The 20,010-nt window shown below is 40.1% G+C and overlaps 1 protein-coding gene across 2 annotated transcripts in view; it reads left to right on the top strand.

Moving 5' to 3' along the window:
- The first annotated feature begins 6 nt into the window (after positions 1-6).
- B4GALT6 (beta-1,4-galactosyltransferase 6) overlaps positions 7-20,010 on the top strand; it is a 62,819-nt gene continuing 42,815 nt past the window's right edge. The window contains exon 1 of one of the 2 annotated variants that reach the window (XM_019631620.1): positions 7-584. In XM_019631620.1, the coding sequence (XP_019487165.1) occupies positions 470-584 (115 nt within the window). In that variant the 5' untranslated portion in view covers positions 7-469. The remainder of the gene's footprint in view (positions 585-20,010) is intronic. The other variant, XM_019631621.1, reaches the window with a different exon arrangement.

Genomic DNA, 20,010 nt, shown 5'->3' with positions numbered 1-20,010 from the left:
ACCCAGACCCTGAGCGGGGGGCTCCGCGCCCCGGACCCGCGGGAGCGCCCGGCGCGCTGCAGTTGGCGGCCCGTCTCCGCAGGGGCGCCGCGGCGCGCAGCCTGCGCCTCTGCCGACCTGCAGTCCCTAGGGCCTCCCGACGCTGCCCGGCGGATAAACCGCGCGTCCTCGGCCTCCACAGGTCCTTCGGCTCTCGGGCCCCCGCCCCGCGTCCCCGCGCCCCTCTCCGCCCCTTCCCCCTCGTCGTCCGCCCGCGCTCCCCTCCCCCGGCTCTCCGGCCTCCCATTCATTCCGTTCGCTCCCTCCCCTCTCCTCCTTCCTGCCGGGGCCCTCTCCCCAGGAGCCTCCCCGTGCGGACCCCTTTGCAGTCTCGGGGTTCGTAGCACATTCATGGAAGTTTAGGGTCTGGACGGTTGCCCACAAGTCCGGCCAGAGAGCGCAGCCCAAGCTGCTGGCCGGGAAGAGGAAGATGTCTGTGCTCAGGCGGATGATACGGGTCTCCAATCGCTCCCTCCTCGCCTTCATCTTCTTCTTCTCCCTCTCCTCATCTTGTCTCTACTTCATCTATGTGGCTCCGGGCATCGGTAAGCACCGAGACACACCCTCACTTCCCAGTCACACTGGAGGGAACGCAGGATGTTGCTTACGGGATTTGGAAGCTGTAGAAACAGGCCTGGCAGAAATTTTACTTGAAATTTTTTTTCAGACGTGTCGAACTGCTTCGGGGCATGGCTTTGGCGTGTGAGTTTGTTAATGCACGTTTAAATAACTTAAAGACTGCATTAAATGGACTGCAAAATGAGAGGCGATGGCCTCGGATGCCCCGCTCGCTTTCTTGAGTCTTCATGACAGCTTTATCCATCTAATACCAAGTTATAAGCTTAAACTCAGTGCTTAATCGTAGTTTTAGTCAACCATCCTCAGACATAATAACTGGTTGTAAAAATACGATGGAGAAACCAAGGGTAGGCTATGTGATCGCGTTCAAGAATGTACGTATTCTAGTGTTCTAGGTCACTTTTTTAGAATGGGGTCAATGAACATTTGTGCCATGCATAAAGAATTTTTAGGTGATGAGTTGTCTTGTAAAAACAGTGCTCCATTATATAGTCTGCTTTTCAAGGGTAGTTAGCCTCTGCTACCTGTTAGGATGACTTCTGATATAAAATAATGATTAACAATTATGTGACATAGTTTAAAATTTTAACCTATTTATCATTTTTTTTGGGTCTAAATTAGATTTATATAATCTGCTTGATATGGCTTCTTTATTAAATACCCTAATTTCTCAGCCCTCCTTGGTTGAAAAGTTGCCAATGTGGCATTCTAATGAATGAAAAAGAAACTTCTTATACACATTGTATTTCCTAAACCCTTCTGAGTTTTTTTTCTGGTTATTATGTATTTAATGTTAAATTACTTAGTAACATTGTGCATCTCCTATCCTTTCTTTTTAGACTCTAGTAGTCTTTTAAGCCAGTATAGTTTCTCCCCTTGAATTAGCTGCAAAAGAAATGGCCTCTTACAGTGTGAAAACACAGGCAGAATTTTGAGATGGAAGTATTATCAGGGCATTGTCTTGGGTGGTAGCAATAGATTATTTTAATAAAGTGCAGGCAGGGAAGAAAGAAGTAAATCTCATTGAGACCCTATAATTTCCTAAAATTACTATGTGACTTTTTTTTAATAAAATACTTTATTGTCTCTTGAACAAGAGAGTTGACATTTTAAATTATATCAGTACTTCTCAAAGTAAAAAACAATATGCACTGAAGTTTTTATATCTTATTTTTTAAAATTAAAGTATAGTTAACATACACTATTATATTAGTTTCAGGTGTACAATGTGACTTATTCTTGATTAAACTTTCAGATTCAAATAAGATGTATAAGCTCAGATAATATTTGAGAAGACAAATTGTTGAAACCTTGATGTATCCCAAAATAGAAGTTTGAGGTTAAAGTTGGAGAACGTGTGGAATATTCTAACATATTATTTCCCTTTAATGGGCTTTTTTACAAAAGGCTAGCTAAAACACTCCTTGAAACTTATAGTAGACATGACAGTGGTAGTTCCCATGGATATGAGAGCAGTTAACCAATATATTCACTAGGCTTTTCCTGAAATCCTTTGCCATTTTGGAAGTCTTACAAATTAACTCCTCATTCTACAGCAATTTTTATTTTCTCATGTAGCTTTTTAAAGGTTGAACATCTTTGGGGGATGTTATTTTGTTAGGCATTTAACTGAGAGATTTTGAAGAAAAAGGTTTTTTACACTTAGATAATTTCATTATTTTCTTGGTATTTTGAGTAACATCATCAAGGTGTGTTACTCAGAAAGCTAACAAAAGGAAGTCAGAATTCCAGCTGTTACTTGATAGCCATCCAATTTTTGTTAGTGCATTAATACACTATCTATAGATTCTCAAAATTCAATTGATAGGAAGTACTAATATATTTTTTCCTTATTTGTATGCTAATGTTTACCATAGAACAATAACTGATATGTCATAAAAATTTTGGCAGTTTTCTTAGGTTGATACGGTTTAAACTCCTGTTTTGATGGGTCTTATAATTTACAACTTTGAAAATTATTAAAGCCAGTAAGAATGAAAACCAAAACTTACAAAGTGCTCTCAGTTTATTAAATGGAACCTGTTTCCCAAACCCAGTATCAGCAGAAAAAAAAAAAAGCCTCCTTATTTATCTTTTACGTATTGGGAAGTAATTTTCCAAAATTCACATTTTGCTTGAAAGCTCGGATTTTATCACTGGCAACAAATACTGTCACTTTGTCTTGAAGTGACGGGCCCACTGTTCATTTTTGGGAAAATGCAGGTCAAATATGGAAGTCTAAATAACTGTTGTTTGTTGTTCTTTCAAGTAAAAATGATGTTCCATGAAAAAATGTGGCTATTTCAGCTCACAGTGCAGTGATCAGTTGCATAATTTGATTTTCGAAACCACTATGGTACTTTGGTACGCTGCAGAAATGCTTTATGCATACTTTGCATTCCATCATAGCTGTCTTATTAATGAGAAGTATCCCAAACTAATTAGGGTCTTATAATTAGTTTACATTATAGGCACATGGAACCTTTTTGAAATAATTCATATTTTAGCCTGAATTACATTTTGGGGCAGAGTTTTCTTATGACTAAAATATATGTTGTATAAGAGAGCACTTTTTATTTAAATAAATGCTTCAAATCTTTTCTGTTAAAGTTTATATTAATCCTGTCCACATCAGCCTGTTTAGTAGACATCAATTATACTTTCCTACCTTTTCCATGCAGAGACCTATTTTTGTCATGTGCCTTCCTCAGGCAGTCCTGCTATCATTTTAGTTACTCTTCCATAGTCTTCGTCACCTGTGTTCTTTCTTCCCTCCCTCTCTTTTTCTGCGCAAATAGTACCAAATAATTGCAGACAGCATAAGTGTAATCTGTTTAGTTGCTAATGTTTTCTCCTGTTAATAGCAATTTTTTGTCTATTTGGGCCTTAATCTGCAATGAGTTCCATCATACTCAAAGCTCATTATTTTAAGAATAGTTTGAAACATTTCCCTTGAAATTCTAATTCAAATAGGAAGCACAGGATAGTCTTCATATTATGAGCTTCAGCACTGTAGAGGGAAATGGGTCTACAGACATCCCCCTGTCCCCACTCTCCCCTGAAGTCCATGGACTAATTGTCCTAGCCCACCCATGGAGCCAGGATGGAGCCATGAATCGTTTCTCATTCTGTTTCTACCTTTGTGCTTGATTACAAAAAGACAAATGCAGTTTCCCCACAAGGTCTTGACCTGGCTGGATTGAGAATGGAATTGCATTTAGTGTGAAACAGTTTCTAGTATAACTTCCAACACAACATAGTCATTTTCCTGCTATGGTATCAAAGGAGTAGATGAGTGATTTGCAGATTCATTCAGCAAACATGCATAGAGCACCTCAGATAGGCTAGACATTGCTGGAGGCATGGAAGATGGAGAGATGACTAAGACAGTTCCTTTCTTCACCCTACAGTGGGATGGGCACATGAAAGCCATAACAAGTCTTTGCAATGCATGCAGTAGGGAGTGAGGGCTGGTTAAGGATTTCCAGAGGAGGTGATGGTTGGAGTGGGCCATTGAGGATGGATAGGATTTATCTGGACTGAGCAGAGATTCTAGCTGGAGGAAACAGCATAAGCAATGATAGGTTCCAAAAAATAGGAGTATTTCCATCTGGCTACTACTTAAGGTGTGGGGTCGTAGATGGGGCAGACTGGGGCAAGTCTCGGGGCTCCCCTGCCCAGCTTAGTGTTCTGGTGCTTGAGGCCCCTATAATTTCTGGCAGAGAGAAACGTCTTGGCTCATACAGCTTTCTCAAAGCTGTCTACAGCTTTGAGGCAATTTACGTGCCTCTAATCAGTGGGGTAATGTCATGGGGAAGATTGCACAACTCCCCTGGGAGTGGGGATTTCACTGTCCATTTGACTCACCAGAGGCCTTGACCTTTCCTAGACAGTTGATAGGCTGATTTATTCTTTGAGTAGATGTGATGTCTGGTTAGGCCACTTTGGTCTGAATTCCAATAGGCCCTTTGAAGGAATTACTTGGCCAAGTACTGTTGTTTGGGCCTCCAGGGTGTTTGCGCCCTGCTGGGACTGGTGGAGTTGGTGATGGGCGGTCAGGGTGTGGGGGTATATGTGCAGCATATGTGCTTAGTTAGGTCCTTGCTCAAAGCCCCTAACCTTTTGGCTGAGTTTCTCTTGGCTTGCTTAGAAGGTGGCTAGTTGCCCGGTGGCTTTCTTACTGCAGCCCTTTAGTTTAGCCTCCTGGCCCTAGCTGGGTGAGCCTGGTTGTGTTCCTTTTTGACCTATTGTAGACTGCTTTTTGTTTCAAAGGTCCTTTTGGTTGCCTCACAAAGAGCTCTGATGTACACTGCCCATTTCAGGAATTCTTTTGATTTGAGTCACGGTGTTGGGCATTTCTTTCCTCTGGGCCTTTCTTACTAGCCATGCAGCCCCTGCTAAAATTTTTGTCCTGTGAGTAGCAGGAGCCATTCAAAGTTTTGAAAAGGGGGATGATGCAACCCTCTGTTTTAGAGCAATTCTTCTAGCATGGAGCACAGGTTATTGAGGGCAGAGCCAGTGGTAGGAAGAACAGTTAGGACGTTATTTCAGTAGCTCAGACAATAGAAGGTTAGAACCTAACTAATCAAGGTGATAGTTGGATCAGGGAAGAGTTGAGAGGGTGTGAATAGTGGGATTGAAGGAAAGGGAGAAGTTTTAAGACGATGCTTGTATTTCAGTTTAGACAATCAGGCTGCTGGTAATAGGGAATATAGAAAGGCACTTGCCTTGAGGGGGCTGTTTTGGTTTTAGAGAAATTGAATTGGGATTCTTGTAGGATATCCAGGAAGAACTTGTTCAGCAGTAGGCAGATGGAAATAAGGACTTAGAGCCCAGGAAAAATGCCTGACAGGAGAGAGATTTGGTTGTCTTCCGCATATAGGTGAAAGATACTTACCTATTTCTCCCCTGACACACCTGAGTATAAAACTAACTCCTACAAGCAGAAGTGACTCACTAAGTGTGAAATGATAGGGGTTAGTTACATCAGAATATGAAGGAGGCCCACGTGTAGTTTGAAAAGTTTCCCACAAGGCTGTGCTACCCCTTTCCCTCCCCAGCCCCAAAAGGGGGTCAGTGTGGTTGACCCGTGCAAAGTTTAGATGGCCGCCCAAGCAGAGTTTGTGAAGGCTGAAGACAAGGTAGCCACAGATGAAGTCCAGCAGCTTAGAATAAGTGGAGACATAGACACAGGAAAATAGTGGGAGAGAGAGAGATCTTGAAAGTGAAGAGAGGCCTTTGCAAAAATAAATAAGGAAATAAACAAACAGTGATAATAGCAAGACAAGTATGGCAGTGGGGTCAAGTTCAGTGGAGTCAAGTCTGGAGGCAGAACTGTCGATTTGGTAAGTAGGTCTCTGACAGCCACTATAAGCGCTGTTTTTGTGGTGTCATGGGGAACCAACCAGATTGCCTTGAGTTGGGTAGTAAATCAGAGGTCAAATGAAAGTGGCTCATGGAGTGGAAGGTGGGGGTGAAGTGAAAGGCGGAGGTAGGATCAAAGGGACCTTACAAGATGGGAAGACCTGAGCTTATATGGAGGGGTAGGGAGTAAAGCTAAGATGTGAAGATCTGAGGAAGGGTAACATGTGATCTAGGAAGACTTCCTTCATTTACTTATTCCTACAGCAAACGTTTGTTTGTACAAGGTGCTGTGGTTCCACATTGAACAGGATCCACATGGTCCTGTCTTCACAGAGCATATAGCCCATGTGAAATTCACCCACTTGAAGAGTAACTATTCCCGAATAGAGTGTGAAATGCGTTTTCTTATGGAAGCACTGATTTGGGGTGGGGGCATTAAACTAGTTAAGGCATTAGGAAGAAGAGGAAGATTAAGCTGAGGTCTGAAGCTTAAGTTAGGTAATCAGAGGGTTGGCTTGGGGAAAGGTGCTTCAGGCAGGAATGGATTATTTGAAGGCTAAGAGGTGAGAGAGTAATGGAAAGTTAAAAAAAAAAAATAGAAAAGGGAGGGGCTGGTGCATAGAGCACAGAGGGGTGTGTGGGCTGAAGCCAGAGAAATACGGCTCCAGTCATACAGATCCTTGTAAGCTGGGTTTGAGAACTTGGACTTTAACCTGAGGAAAATGTCAAACCAATAAGCTTAACTTTTGCGTAGGAGAGCAACATGATCAGATTTGTATCTTAGAAGTATTTGGGCTGTACTGGTATGAAGGCGTTAAAGGGAACAAGATTGGAATCCAGGAGACCGGGTAGACGAAGTGGTATCAAGTGTACGTACAGGTAAATTAATTTTGAGTTGTTAGAGAAGGAGGTAAAGATGTTTGTGATTGCAAACATTAGATGTATATGGAGAGGGCAGTTGAAGGAGTTCATATCTGGTTAGGTGGGTTATCTGTTTAGAATGAGGCATTCTTCATGTGAACAAGTCTTTGTATAGAGTGCACTGTTCCCTAGACTAGGCTAAGAGATTTGGGTTCTCTGCCTTAGCACATACAAGAGGCTTAGAAAAGAGGCTTTGCGTGTCTTGATGTTGCTGATTAAATAACTCCTCTTGGCATGGCAGCTGCAGTGCATTCTCTTGCCAGCTGATTCATCAGTGCCATCCTGCTGTTGGATGTTAGACACCTTGGGAGAATATGGAGGGATTAGGAACAGTAGAGAAAATGCCAGGATTGGTCAGTGTATTAGTTATCTATTACTTTGTCACAACTTACATACCCAAAATTTAGGGGCTTAAAACAACAAACATAATTATCTCATAGCTTCTGTGGGCCAGGAATCGGGACATGGTTTGGCCGAATGCCCCTGGCTCGAGGTCTCTTCCTGGGCTACAAAGCGTTGGTCAGGGCTGTGGTTGAAGACTCCATGGGAGGAGGGTCTGCTTTCAGTTTCACTCCAGTGGTTGTGAGGGTCATTGGACTGAGGACTTCAGTTCTCTGCAGGTTGTTGGCTGGAGGCTTACGCAGTTCCTTGATACATGGGCCCCTCCATATTTTCTTTGCCATATTTTTTTTGTCAGAAAAGTCTCATTAGGTTCAGTCCACACTCAAGGGGATCGGGAGGCCTTCTTAGAGGCTGTCTATTTGAGCAGCATATGTAACTCAGCTAAATTGTTTTAGCATAAGTGAATCTCAGTCTTTTGGCCTGTGGGAAATGAGGTAGTTTTGAAGGGAAAATGGATTCATTAAAATCTGACAATGCTTAATACCATGGAGATGTTATTCTTTTATGAATACATTTGAGTTCTATTAAACAATGTGGCAGAATGAGATAGTGAGGCATTTATTCTGCAGCAGTGTTTATCATTACTGCCTTTTAATGTTTATTAAAGGTAAAAATAGCCATGTCTGTGGATACTTTGAAAAGGAAAACTTCTAACCTAGGCTTGTAGTCTCTGTATATGACAGGTCTTCCAAACGCTATTTGGAATTTGGCTGGGAACAGAATGCATTTTCATCTTGAGCCAGGGTTATAAAGGGTGGGTCATTTTCTAACCCATTCTGGGACCAGCCTGTTTATTACAGGAAGCCCTACAAGGTTTCTTAAGGCATTTGTGCTATAGGCCTTCATCTCTGGTGGTCACAGCTCTGGCTGCTCCTCTCCTCACGAAAGCCCCTGTATGTGCTCCTCTGACCGAGGGCCCAGAACCATGGAGACCGTGGACACAGAGGCCTGTGTCTTTGGAGCCAAAGCTGTGTGCAAAGAAGCCCCAGGAGCAAGATCCCAAAGATAGTCCACTGCTTTGTCCACTATTGGAGCTCCATGCGGGTGTCCCTACCGTACCCCCAGGCCCATGCTAGTAGGATAACCTTGTTGTAAAGGAAGAGAAGGAAAGACAGGATCCCAAAGATTGTTACTTGCCCCGAATCTCACACATCGTTGTTGGAGGAGCTGACATGGACACTTTTTGGAAGAGCTGAAATGTACACCTTGGGGTATCTGACTCCGCTGTGCCTGAGTTGAAGGAACTGATCATTGTTGCCCTGGAAAAACTGAAGATTTGGGGGAACTATAAGCTATCCCTTCTTCAGCTTAAAAGGATAACATATAGAAGAGAGATGGAGCTGTTTTTGGATAGCTTCAGATACAGTGAGGATAATTACAAAAAGGCAGCTTTTCATCTCATTGTAAAGAAACCAAACCAAACCATTCTAACTGAGCTGTAAACAGTGAAATAAGTGGCCTTATAAGCACTCCTTTCATTACATGTTTTTCTTTCTTTCTTTTTTTTTTAGTTAAAGTTCATTGGGGTGACAGTGGTTAGTAAAGTTCCATAGGTTTCAGGTGTACAATTCTGTAATACATCATCTGTGTATCACATTGTGTGCTCACCACCCAGAGTCAGTTCTCCTTCCATCACCATATATTTGACCCCTTTACCCTCTTTTTTTTTCCACCTCCTTCCCCCTTACCCTCTGGTAACCACTAAACTATTGTCTGTGTTTATGAATTTTGTTTCTTCATTTGGTTTTCTTGTCCTTTAGTTATTTTCAATTTTACTTAACACATATCAGTGAAATCATATGGTTCTTGACTTTTTCTGTTTGACTTATTTCGCTTAGCATTATAATCTCAAGATCCATCCATGTTGTCACAAATGGCACTATTTCATCTTTTCTTATGGCAGAATAGTATTCCATTGTGTATATATACCACATCTTCTTTATCCAATCATCTATCGAAGGACACTTTGGTTGTTTCCATGTCTTGGCCACCGTACATAATACTGCACTTAACACTGGAGCACATATATCTTTACGGATAAATGTTTTCAGATTTTTTGGGTAGATACCCAAGAGAGGGATTGCTGGGTCATATGGTAATTCTATTTTTAATTTTTTTAGAAACCTCCACACTGCCTTCCATAGTGGCTGCACCAATCTGCATTCCTACCAACAGTGTATGAGGGTTCCTTTTTCTCCACAGCCTCTCCAACACTTGCTATTATTTGTCTTGTTGATGATAGCCATTCTAACTGGTGTGAGGTGATATCTCATTGTGGTTTGATATAGTCCCATTTTCAGCTTTTACTTCCCTTGCCTTTGAGGTCAAATTCATAAAATGTTCTTTGAACCCAAGGTCCATAAGTTTAGTGCGTATGTTTTCTTCTATGCAGTTTATTGTTTCAGGTCTTAAGTTTAGGTCTTTGATCCATTTTGAGTTAATTTTGGTACACAGTGACAGACAGCAGTCTAGTTTCATTGTTTTGCACATGGCTTTCCAATTCTTCCAGCACCATTTATTGAAGAAGCTGTCTTTTCTGCATTGTAAGTTTTTGGCTTCTTTGTGGAAAAGTATCTGTCCATATTTATGTGGGTTTATTTCTAAATTCTCAATTCTATTTCATTGGTCTGTGTATCTGTTTTTCTGCCAATACCATACTGTTTTGGTTATTATTTCCCTGTAGTATAAGCTGAAGTCAGGGAGTGTGATACTTCAAGCATTGTTCTTTTTTCTTAGGACTCCTTTAGCTATTCGGGGTCTTTTGTGGTTCCATACGGATCTGATGACTTTTTGTTCTATTTCTTCAAAAAATGCCATTGGGATTTTGATGGGGACATTGAATCTGTATATTGCTTTGGGTGATGTGGCCATGTTAACTGTTGATTCTTCCAATCCATGAACATGGAATGTCTTTCCATTTCTTTGTGTCTTTTTCAATTTCTTTAAAAAATGTCTTATAATTTTCAGCATATATAGGTCTTTCACATCCTTGGTTAAGTTTATTCCCAGGTATTTTATTCTTTTCGTTGAAATTGCAAAAGGAATTTTTTTTTAATTTCTTTTTCTGAGGCTTCATTATTAGTATACAGGAATGCAATGGACTTTTGTATGTTGATTTTATAGCCAGCAACTTCACTGTATTTGTTTATGGTTTCTAATAGCTTTGTGGTGGAGTCTTTAGGGTTTTCTATATATAGCATCATGTCATCGGCAAAAAGTGACAATTGAACCTCTTCATTTCCTTACAGGTTTTCAAGCTGAGGGTTTCAAACCTGTTAAGTCTGGAGAAGGTGCTTTGCTTGGGAGACTGATCAGGCTTCTAATAGCCCTTTAAACCCAGTTACTCTGTGCTGTGTTAAACTTCGCAGCACTTTTGCTCATCCAGCCAAGGGACAGAGCTGCCTCTACACCTGTCTCTTCTTCCACCTACACTCTTTGTGACTTGTTTTCCCTTTCAAGCCTACCTTTCATGTTTGTCTTAACATAAGTAAAAATGTGAAGCTGGGAGGGGAGCTATGGTGACACAAGTGGAGGGAGGTGCACTGCAGTGATTTTTCTAGAGCTTGATTTCCTAGGTCATGTTTGGGAGCTCTTAGAGAAACAGGAGCCCCTCGGGCTTTTTGTATTTACAGTAGTCTCCTTTTGGTCAATTTGCCTGGCCTCCTTACCAAGCTCACTGTTGTCATCACTGCCTCGGACTGCAGTTTACCAGTTTAATCAGAACAGCCTGTCCCCATCATTTGTTTCATCCTTCTTTTCTCTCTCTTTTATTTCATTTTCTCTTTGAATCTGTTTTCTTGTTCTTAATTTTTGGAGGACAGCGAGTGATTTAATATTTAAAAGACCTTTTCTTTACATTTGTTTTTTGTCAAGATAATAACAAAGTGAATAAATATGAGTAATATTGTGTTGTGATTTGAGTTGAAGATCAGGTCAATTGAAGGTTGAAAGTAGGTTTTCTGAAGGTATCTACAATGCCATTGGAAAATTGAGTTTATTCCAGTTATAACTAGGTATTTTTACCCTCATGTCTTGGGACCAGTGGAGAATTTCAGGTGACACCCCAACTTTATTTTTCTCTAGTGTGTAAATCCTTTTGGGCTAACTTGATTTGTTATGTTTCATGGACATCCTTGTTTTCAGTCATAGCAGAACTTGTCAGAGTTTGGTTTAAACTACAGCAAAAACCCTCCACAGTTAAAATAAGAGAGATAGCTTAGAGGATGTTCTTTGAAACGATGAAAAAAATTGATAAACCTTTAGCTAGACTTGCCAAGAAAAACAGAGAGAGGCCTCAAGTAAATAAAAGCAGATGCGAAAGAGGAGAAATTACAACTGATACCAAAGAAATACAAAGGATTGTAAGAGACTACTGTGAACAATTATATGCCAACAAATCATAGAACTCAAAAGAAATGGATAAATGTTTAGAAACATAAAATCTTCCAAGACTAAATCATGAAGAAATGGAAAATCCAAATAGACTGATTACTAGTAAGGAGATTGAATCAGTCATCAAAAAACTCCCCCAAAACAAAAGTCCAGGCCAAGATGACTTCACTGGTGAATTCTATCAAATATTCAAAGAAGATTTAATATCTGTTCTTCTCAAATTCTTCCAAAAGCCTAAAGAAGAGGGAACACTTCCGAACTCATTTTACAAGGCCAGTCTTACCCTGGTACCAAAACCAGAGGACACCACAAAAAAAGAAAATTACAGGTCAATATCCCTGATGAACATAGATACAAAAATCCTCAACAAAATATTAACAAACCAAATTCAACAATACATTTAAAGAATCATACAACATGATCAAGGGAGATTTATTCCAGGGATGGTTCAACATCTGCAAATCAAACAATGTGATATACCACATTAACAAAATGAAGGATCAGAATATGATCATTTCAATAGATGCAGAAAAAGCATTTGATAGAATTCAACATACATTTATGATAAAATCTCTCAACTAAATGGGTATAGACTGAACGTACCTCAACATAATAAAGGCCATATATGACAAGCTGACAGCTAACATCATACTCAACAGGGGAAAGCTGAAATCTTTTCCTTTAAAATCAGGAACAAGACAACGATGTTCTTCTTCCAACATGGTATTGGAAGTCTTAGCGAGAACAATTAGGCAGGAGAGAGAAAGAAAGAAAGAAAAGCATCCAAATTAGAAAGGAAGATGTTAACCTATCTCCATTTGTGGATGACACAATTTTATATGTACAAAACCATAAAGACTCCACCAAGAAACTGTGAGAACTAATAAATGAATTCAGTAAAGTTTCAGGGTTCAAAATCAATATGCAAAAACCTGTTGTGTTTTTGTATATTAACAATGAACCATTAGAAAGAGAAATTAAATAGTCTCATTCACAATTGCACCAAAAAGAAGAAAATACCTAGGAGTAAATTTAACCAAGGAGGTAAAAAACCTGTACGCTGAAAACTATACGACATTGATGAAAGAAATTGAAGAAGACATAAATAAATGGAAAGATATTTTATGCTCATCAATTAGAAGAATTAATATGTTGAAATGTATATATTACCCAAAGGAATCTACAGATTCAATGCAATCCCTATCAAAATTCCAATAGCATTTTCCACAAAAATATAACAACCTAGGATTTGTCTGGAACCAGAAAAGATGCCAAATAGCCAAAGCAATCTTGAGAAAGTAGAGCAATGCTGGAGACATCATGCTTCTAGATTTTGAACTATATTATAAAGCTGTAGTAATCAAAACAATATGGTATTGACATAAAAACAGACACATACATCAATGGAATAGAATAGAGAGCCCAAAAATTAACCCACACATAAATGGTCAATTAATTTATGACAAAGGAGCTAAGAATATTAAATGGTAGAAAGGGCAGTCTCTTTAATAAATGGTATTGGGAAACTGGACAGCCACGTGCAAAGAATGAAACTGGATCACTATCTTCCATCATATACAAAAATTAACTCAAAATGGATTAAAGACTTGAATGTAAGACCTGAAACCATAAAAGCCCTAGAAGAAAACACAGGCAGTAAGCTCCTTGACATTGGTCTTAGCTATGTTTTTGTTTGACTTCAAAGGCAAGAACAACAAAGCAAAAATAAGCAAATGGGACAACATCAAGCTAAAATGCTTGTGCACAGCAAAGGAAACCATCAACAAAATGAAAAGGCAACGTACTGAGTGGGAGAAAATATTTGCAGGTCATACATTTGATAAGGGTTAATATCCAAAATATATAAAGAACTTCTACAACTCAATAACAACAAAAACAAAATTATTTTAAAATGGGCAGAGGATCTGAACAGACATTTTTACAAAGAAGACATACAGATGGCCAACAGGCACTTAAAAAGATGCTCAACATCACTAATCCTCAGGGAAAAGCAAATCAAAACCACAATAAGATACAATCTCACTCTTGTCAGAATGGCAGTTATCAAAAAGATAAGAGATAACAAGTGTTGGCGAAGATATGAGGGAAAGAGAACTTGTGCACTGTTGGTGGGAATGTACACAAGATGCAACCACTAAGAAAACAGTATGGAGGTTTCTCAAAAAATTAAAAATAGAACTACCATATAATCCAGTAATTCTATTTTTGGGTATTTATCCAAAGAAAATTAAAACACTAATTTGAAAGATATATGCACCCCTATATTCAATGCAGTGTTTTGTTTTTTAATAGCCAAGATATGGAAACAACCTAAATGTCCATCAATAGATGAGTGGATAAAGAAGATGCAGTAACACACACACACACACACACACACACACACACACACACACACACACACACACACACACACACACACACACTGGAATACCACTCAGCCATAAAAAAAGAATGAAATCTTACCATTTATGACATGGCTAGACCTTCAGGGTATTATGCTAAGTGAAATAAGTCAGGCAGATAAAGACAGATATCATATGATTTTACTTATATGTGGAATCTAAAAAAACAAAACCAAAAGAAAACAAAACCAATATCGTAAATACAGAGAACAGATTGGTGATTGCCAGAGGGAGGAGAAGTGTTGCAGGGGTGAACGAAATGGGTGAACAGGCTGAAGGGGTACAAACTTCCAATTAGAAAATAAGTAAGTCATGGAGATACAATGTACAGCATGGTGAATATAGTCAATAATACTGTATTGCAAAATTGAAACTTGCTAAGAAAGTAAATATTAAAAGTTTTTATTACAAGAAGAAAACGTAACTTTGTATGGTAACAGATGGCACATAGACTTAGTATGGGGATCATTTTATAATATATACAAATGTTGAATCATGTACACCTGAAACTAATATAATGTCAATTATATTATGTCAATGTAATGTCAATTATACCTCAATTAACAATAAAACAAAAAGCATTTTATACAGCATTTGGCTAAAGTCTTTTTATAACATCTTTACAGTTAAGTAGCTATATGAGGTTTGTTACTATAAATATCTTGATTGAAATACCTCATGTTTTATTTTTAAATATTTGAGGCTTGTTAGTCTTAATATGACTTTACTGACTTTACCATGTTACATATGTTGCCTTCCTGTTAATTAGTAAATTGCTCAGAAATGACTTGCAATTATAGTGCAATTTCCAGTTTGACTCAGAAAAGGAAAAGACTGGACTTTATTTTCATTTGGATCAAGACACTTACAGTAGAGAATTAAAATGTGCCTTGTTTATTGATTTGAAAATATTCTCTAGCTTTGGAAATCTTCAAAATTAATTTCCCATGTAGTGTCCTTTTCTATTCTGCTTGTTTTATAGTTATTTTCCTTCCATGAATAAGTAAGTTGAAATGGTGAAAAGTATTTAAATTATGAAAGCACAAGGAAATTGAGGATAATTTTAAAACATATCGATCAGATTGGTCTCACTTTTATTTTTCTCATTAATGAGAGAATTCTTAAGTGGATTGAGATTCATTTCATATTCACCTTATGTACTCTGATGTCATTAATTTTCCAAAAATTATATATGTTTCCTGGGGGTGTTTATTTGCGGTTTGATCTTTTAGTCAGTAATTTCATTAAGTAGATTTCCCTACTGATTCGATTTTAAAACACTGTTTCATTACCTGCATTCATCCTTCCCCGATTCCCTCATTTCCTTCTCATTTCACTTTTCTCCAATGTGGTTTATAACTTCTCACTCTTTGGGCTCCTGTCATGCTTTAAAGAAGCTATGTGTTTATTTTAAGTCACTAACAGTGAATTAACAAATGACAGTGCTGATAGCTATGTTTGATAGTATTTTCATATCCCTAGGTCCAGGGCTTATTTTTTAAATTGTCAGCTAAGTTTAAACTATCTTGAACTGATGATCTGGTGGTTGCAAAAGTACTTCTGATGTTTTAGGTGGTTTATGCTTCTTCAGGGTTTTGGTTTTTACAGAGGAACCCCCAGGGCCCATTAGTTTCTGGTATGGCTTGGAAAAAGGGAGGCATTCAATAAATATCTGTTGAATAAACACATATCTGCACCCTGAACATCTTTAATAAAATCGTTGGAAAAGTCAAATTTTATCTAAAAATATTTAACCTGGATCCGTATTAAAACAAATAATTTTCAAAAAATAGCTTAAAACTTTTAAGCTGCAGCATGGAAATGATAAAACACCTGTTGCAAAGAATTTTTTGTTAATTTTTAGTGTCTGCATCAACAGAGCTTCAGCTGTTGGCTAAGATCTGAACTAGATCTATATATGATCACTGTAATTGGTTGCTTGATAGAATGGGATTCTGAACACAGAATTCTTTCATTCTCTTTATTCATTAGTCAGCCCATGGCTTACTTGAAAGACGGGGAGGAGGATATTATAGGGTGGTAATTATTTGCACTATAGATTTTCTTGAGCCCATACCTGGCTTTGAATTATTATCACCATACTCTGTTTAAATAGTACATAAAGTGAATCATTTGTTTTACAGCCTGGCACAGCCTAGAAGTTTGTCATTTTTTTTTTTTAAAGATTTTATTGGGGAATTGAGGGAGGGGAACAGTGCTGGGGAACCGGTGGAAGGGGAACAGACAAGTTGTTGTTGTTTGTTCTTCAGTCTAGTTGTGGAGGACGTTGCTTCACTGGCCCATGTTGCTATTATCATTGCGCTCTTCCCGGGTGAGGCAGTTGCTCGCCGGCCATTGGACTGTCGCTCATGGTGGCTCACGGCAGCTCACAGCAGCTATGACAGCTCACGCTGGCTGCTGGCTGTCATTTTTTGTTTTTAACCCAACCCATACTTTGGTCCTAAGCAAAGTATGAACTGTATTTTATATATAGTCTGGCCCTGGCCTAATCCTGGGGTTTATAACATGATTATGGGAGATGATTAGCTTTACCATCTTGGATGAGTAATTTGGGAATTTGTTGAATAAGCAGTAAAATATGGAAGAAGAAAACCTTTAAGCATCTGAAATAGATATTTAAAAGATAATTGCGAGTTCTTAGAAATTCAGAGATACCTGATTCAGATAACTGTAGTTAATGTCAAGAAGTGTATATAGGCGGTATTTTGCTTTGTTTTATATTGTTGATTTCCTTAATTTCCTGTGGATACTATGGGAAACCATTTTCTTTCCTGTAACTTTTTTTTTTTTTTAAAGACTTTTATTGGGGAATTGGAGGGATGGGAACAGACAAGTTGCTGTCCTTTTGTTCTTCAGTCTAGTTGTGGAGGACGTCGCTTCACTGGCCCAAGTTGGCACCATCATTGTGCTCTTCCCGGGTGAGGCAGATCAGTCGCCGGCTTCTGGACGGCCTTTCACTGCGGCTGATGGCCGCTCACGCTGGCTGATGGCTACATACGGTAGCCCATGGCAACCCACTGCCACAGGGGCTGCAGCCTACGCCGTCGCCGGCGAGTCACGGCAGCCCAGCTCCAGGTCGAGCTGTTGTTCAGCATCTTAGCTGTAGAGGGCAGTGTCACTGGCCCTCATATGTGGGATCCGAACCGGGGCCCTCTGGCGTCCCAAGACAGCTCTTAACCATTGCGCCACTCGGCCGGCCCCTCCTGTAACTTTTAAGTGCCCCGTCTGACTTCCTCCTTCTCCTCGCATTAGTTGAAGTCTGGCTTATCCCTTCTGTTGTCACTTGCCTCATAACTTCTTACATTGAAGATTTTTCTTCGTCCCTTCCTCTCCTATGACTTTCAACCATTGCTGCTCCCCAGCTTGCTGTCCCTCAGAGTTACTCGGACCTGCGCGTGCATCCTGAGTTTTAATTCTGTCTGTGTCACTTGCTTCTGAGTTGTTCCTTGACCTTATAACGGGGAAGGTTGTACCTGTATTCTGGGGTGTTTCCTAGGGTTTCCATAGACATTACCACACACCGAGTGGCTTAGAACAACAGAAATGGATCATCGCGTAGCTCTGGGGCCAGGAGTCTGAAATCCAGTGATTGGCGGGGCCGTGCTTCCTCTGGAGGCTGCAGAAAAGGACCCTTCCTTGTCTCCAGCTTCTCGTGCCTGTTGACATTCCTTGGCTTCCTAGGGTGGCCACATCCTCCAATCTCTGCTTCCCTCTTCACATTGCTTTCTCGTGTGTGTGTGTGTGTGTGTGTGTGTGTGTGTGTGTGTGTGTGTGTGTGTGTGTAAAATCCCCCTCTGCCTTTCTCCTGCCTGAGCATTTGTCGTAGGATTTAGGGCCCACCTAGATAATCTAGGATGATCTCATCTCAAGATCCTTCACTTAAGTACATCTGCAAAGGCTTCTTTTCCAAGTGAGATCGCATTCACAGGTTCTGGGAATTAGGATGTGCACATATCATTTTGGGGGCTCCCGTCCACCCTGCTGCATGTAGGTGGTTAGAAAAATTTAATGAAATGTAATTATACATATGTGTATGGATATTTAAATATATTTATATATGGCACTTAGCTCAGTGCCTGGCCAGTGTAGGTACTCAGTAATTGTTAATTCATTTCCCTTGTCTTTGGAAACCTGTGCTCTCCAGCATTCTGCATGCCAGGATGATTTCAGTGGTTAGTGCTCAATTCAGACATTCCCGCTCCACTGAACCCGCCGGTGTCCCTGTGGAGACCATCAGGAAGTCTGAGCCCTGTCTTCCATCTTCACCTGCCTGGCAACGCCCTGGGTGTCCTCGTAGTTGTGGCCTGTTCTCCCTTGTACTTCTCCAGACCACAGTTGTCCCAGCCTCCGTCTTCTGGCACTTTCTCACCTCTGTTAACATCACTTCTCACCTTCACAATGACCTCTAGTCCTCTCCCCCTCCTTCCTGTTTCTGTTACATCATCCATCCATCCTCTTGGATCTTTACAACTTATTTTCCATTGCCACCCAACCTTACTCTTTTGGATTGTTAGTCCCTGGAGATGCTCTGCACCTGCACACCTGAGAGCCTCTGCTTATCCTGTCCCATCAATGGAAATGGTTGGGGTTTTTTTTTTTCCTTCCTTCCTTTTCTTGTAGTGCCTTAAGTTTAAATTTACTTTTTTTTCTGTCTCACTCAGGCTGCTGTCATGCTTAGGTCCCTCTTCTTTAAAAAAAAAAAACCCTTGCTCTCATTTACTTTTTCTGAAACTTAACTGTGTTCACTTTGTCACTATCCAGGTAACGTCTTAACTGTTTTAACTGTTTTTCTTTTGTTTCTATTACTTTCCAGAAAGTGCTCTTTTAAAGATTGACAGTGATCTCCTAACAGCAGTTTTTTAAAAATTAAAGTTTATTGGGGTGACAATGGTTAGTAAAGTTACATAGATTGAAGGTGTACAATGTTGTAATACATCATCTATATATCAGTTTGTGTGCTCACCATCCAGTGTCAGTTCTCCTTCCATCACCATATATTTGACTCCTTTACCCTCTTCTACCACCACCCTTCCCCCTTACCCTCTGATAACCACTTAACAGCATTTTTTAGAGATCTAATGGTGTGATGGTAAAGAGCTACAATGCTGAAGCCAAACCACGGGTTTGTAGCTCTACCACTTACTAGTAACTGTGTGACCTTGAGCAAGTTACTTAACTCCATGCTTCAATTTCTTTATTTGTAAAATGGGAATAATATTAGTACCTATCTTACAGGGTTGCTTGTAAGGATTAAGCTAGGTTAGTATATGTAAAGTTCTTTTAAGGGTACCTGGCCAGTATGCACTGATTATTAGTTTGGTTTTTTTTAAGATTTTTTATTGGGGATTTGGGGGAGAGGAACAGTGTTGGGGGATTGGGGAAGGGGAACAGCCAAGTTGTTGTCTTTCAATCTTAGTTGTGGAGGGCACAGCTAGCTCAGCTCCAAGTCCAGTCGCCATCTGGCTGCCCTTTGGCAGCTGGTGGCCACTCAGCTCAAGGTGCTGTGTTGAATCTTTGTTGCGGGTGGGCGTAGCCACCATCCCATGCGGGAGTCGAACCGGCAACCTTGTTGTTAGGAGCATGTGCTCTTACCAGCTGAGCCGTCCTGCCACGTGTTGGCAGTTCAGCGGCAGCCCAACTCGGGCGCAGCTCACTGGCCTATGTGGGAATTGAACCGGTGACCCTGTTGCTTAGAGCTCATGCTCTTAACCCGCTGAGCTACTTAGCCGGCCTTTTTTTTTTTTTTAAGATTTTTATTGGGGAATTAGGGGATGGGAACAACGCTGGGGGATTGGGGTAAGGGGAACAGACAAGTTGCTGTCCTTTTGTTCTTCAGTCTAGTTGTGGAGGACGTCGCTTCACTGGCCCA

Source organism: Hipposideros armiger, unplaced genomic scaffold (genome assembly GCF_001890085.2).
Source record: "Hipposideros armiger isolate ML-2016 unplaced genomic scaffold, ASM189008v1 scaffold_1022, whole genome shotgun sequence".
Lineage (NCBI taxonomy): Eukaryota > Metazoa > Chordata > Mammalia > Chiroptera > Hipposideridae > Hipposideros > Hipposideros armiger.
Note: the sequence above shows the minus strand (reverse complement) of the source record. Positions and strands in the feature narration are given on the sequence as shown.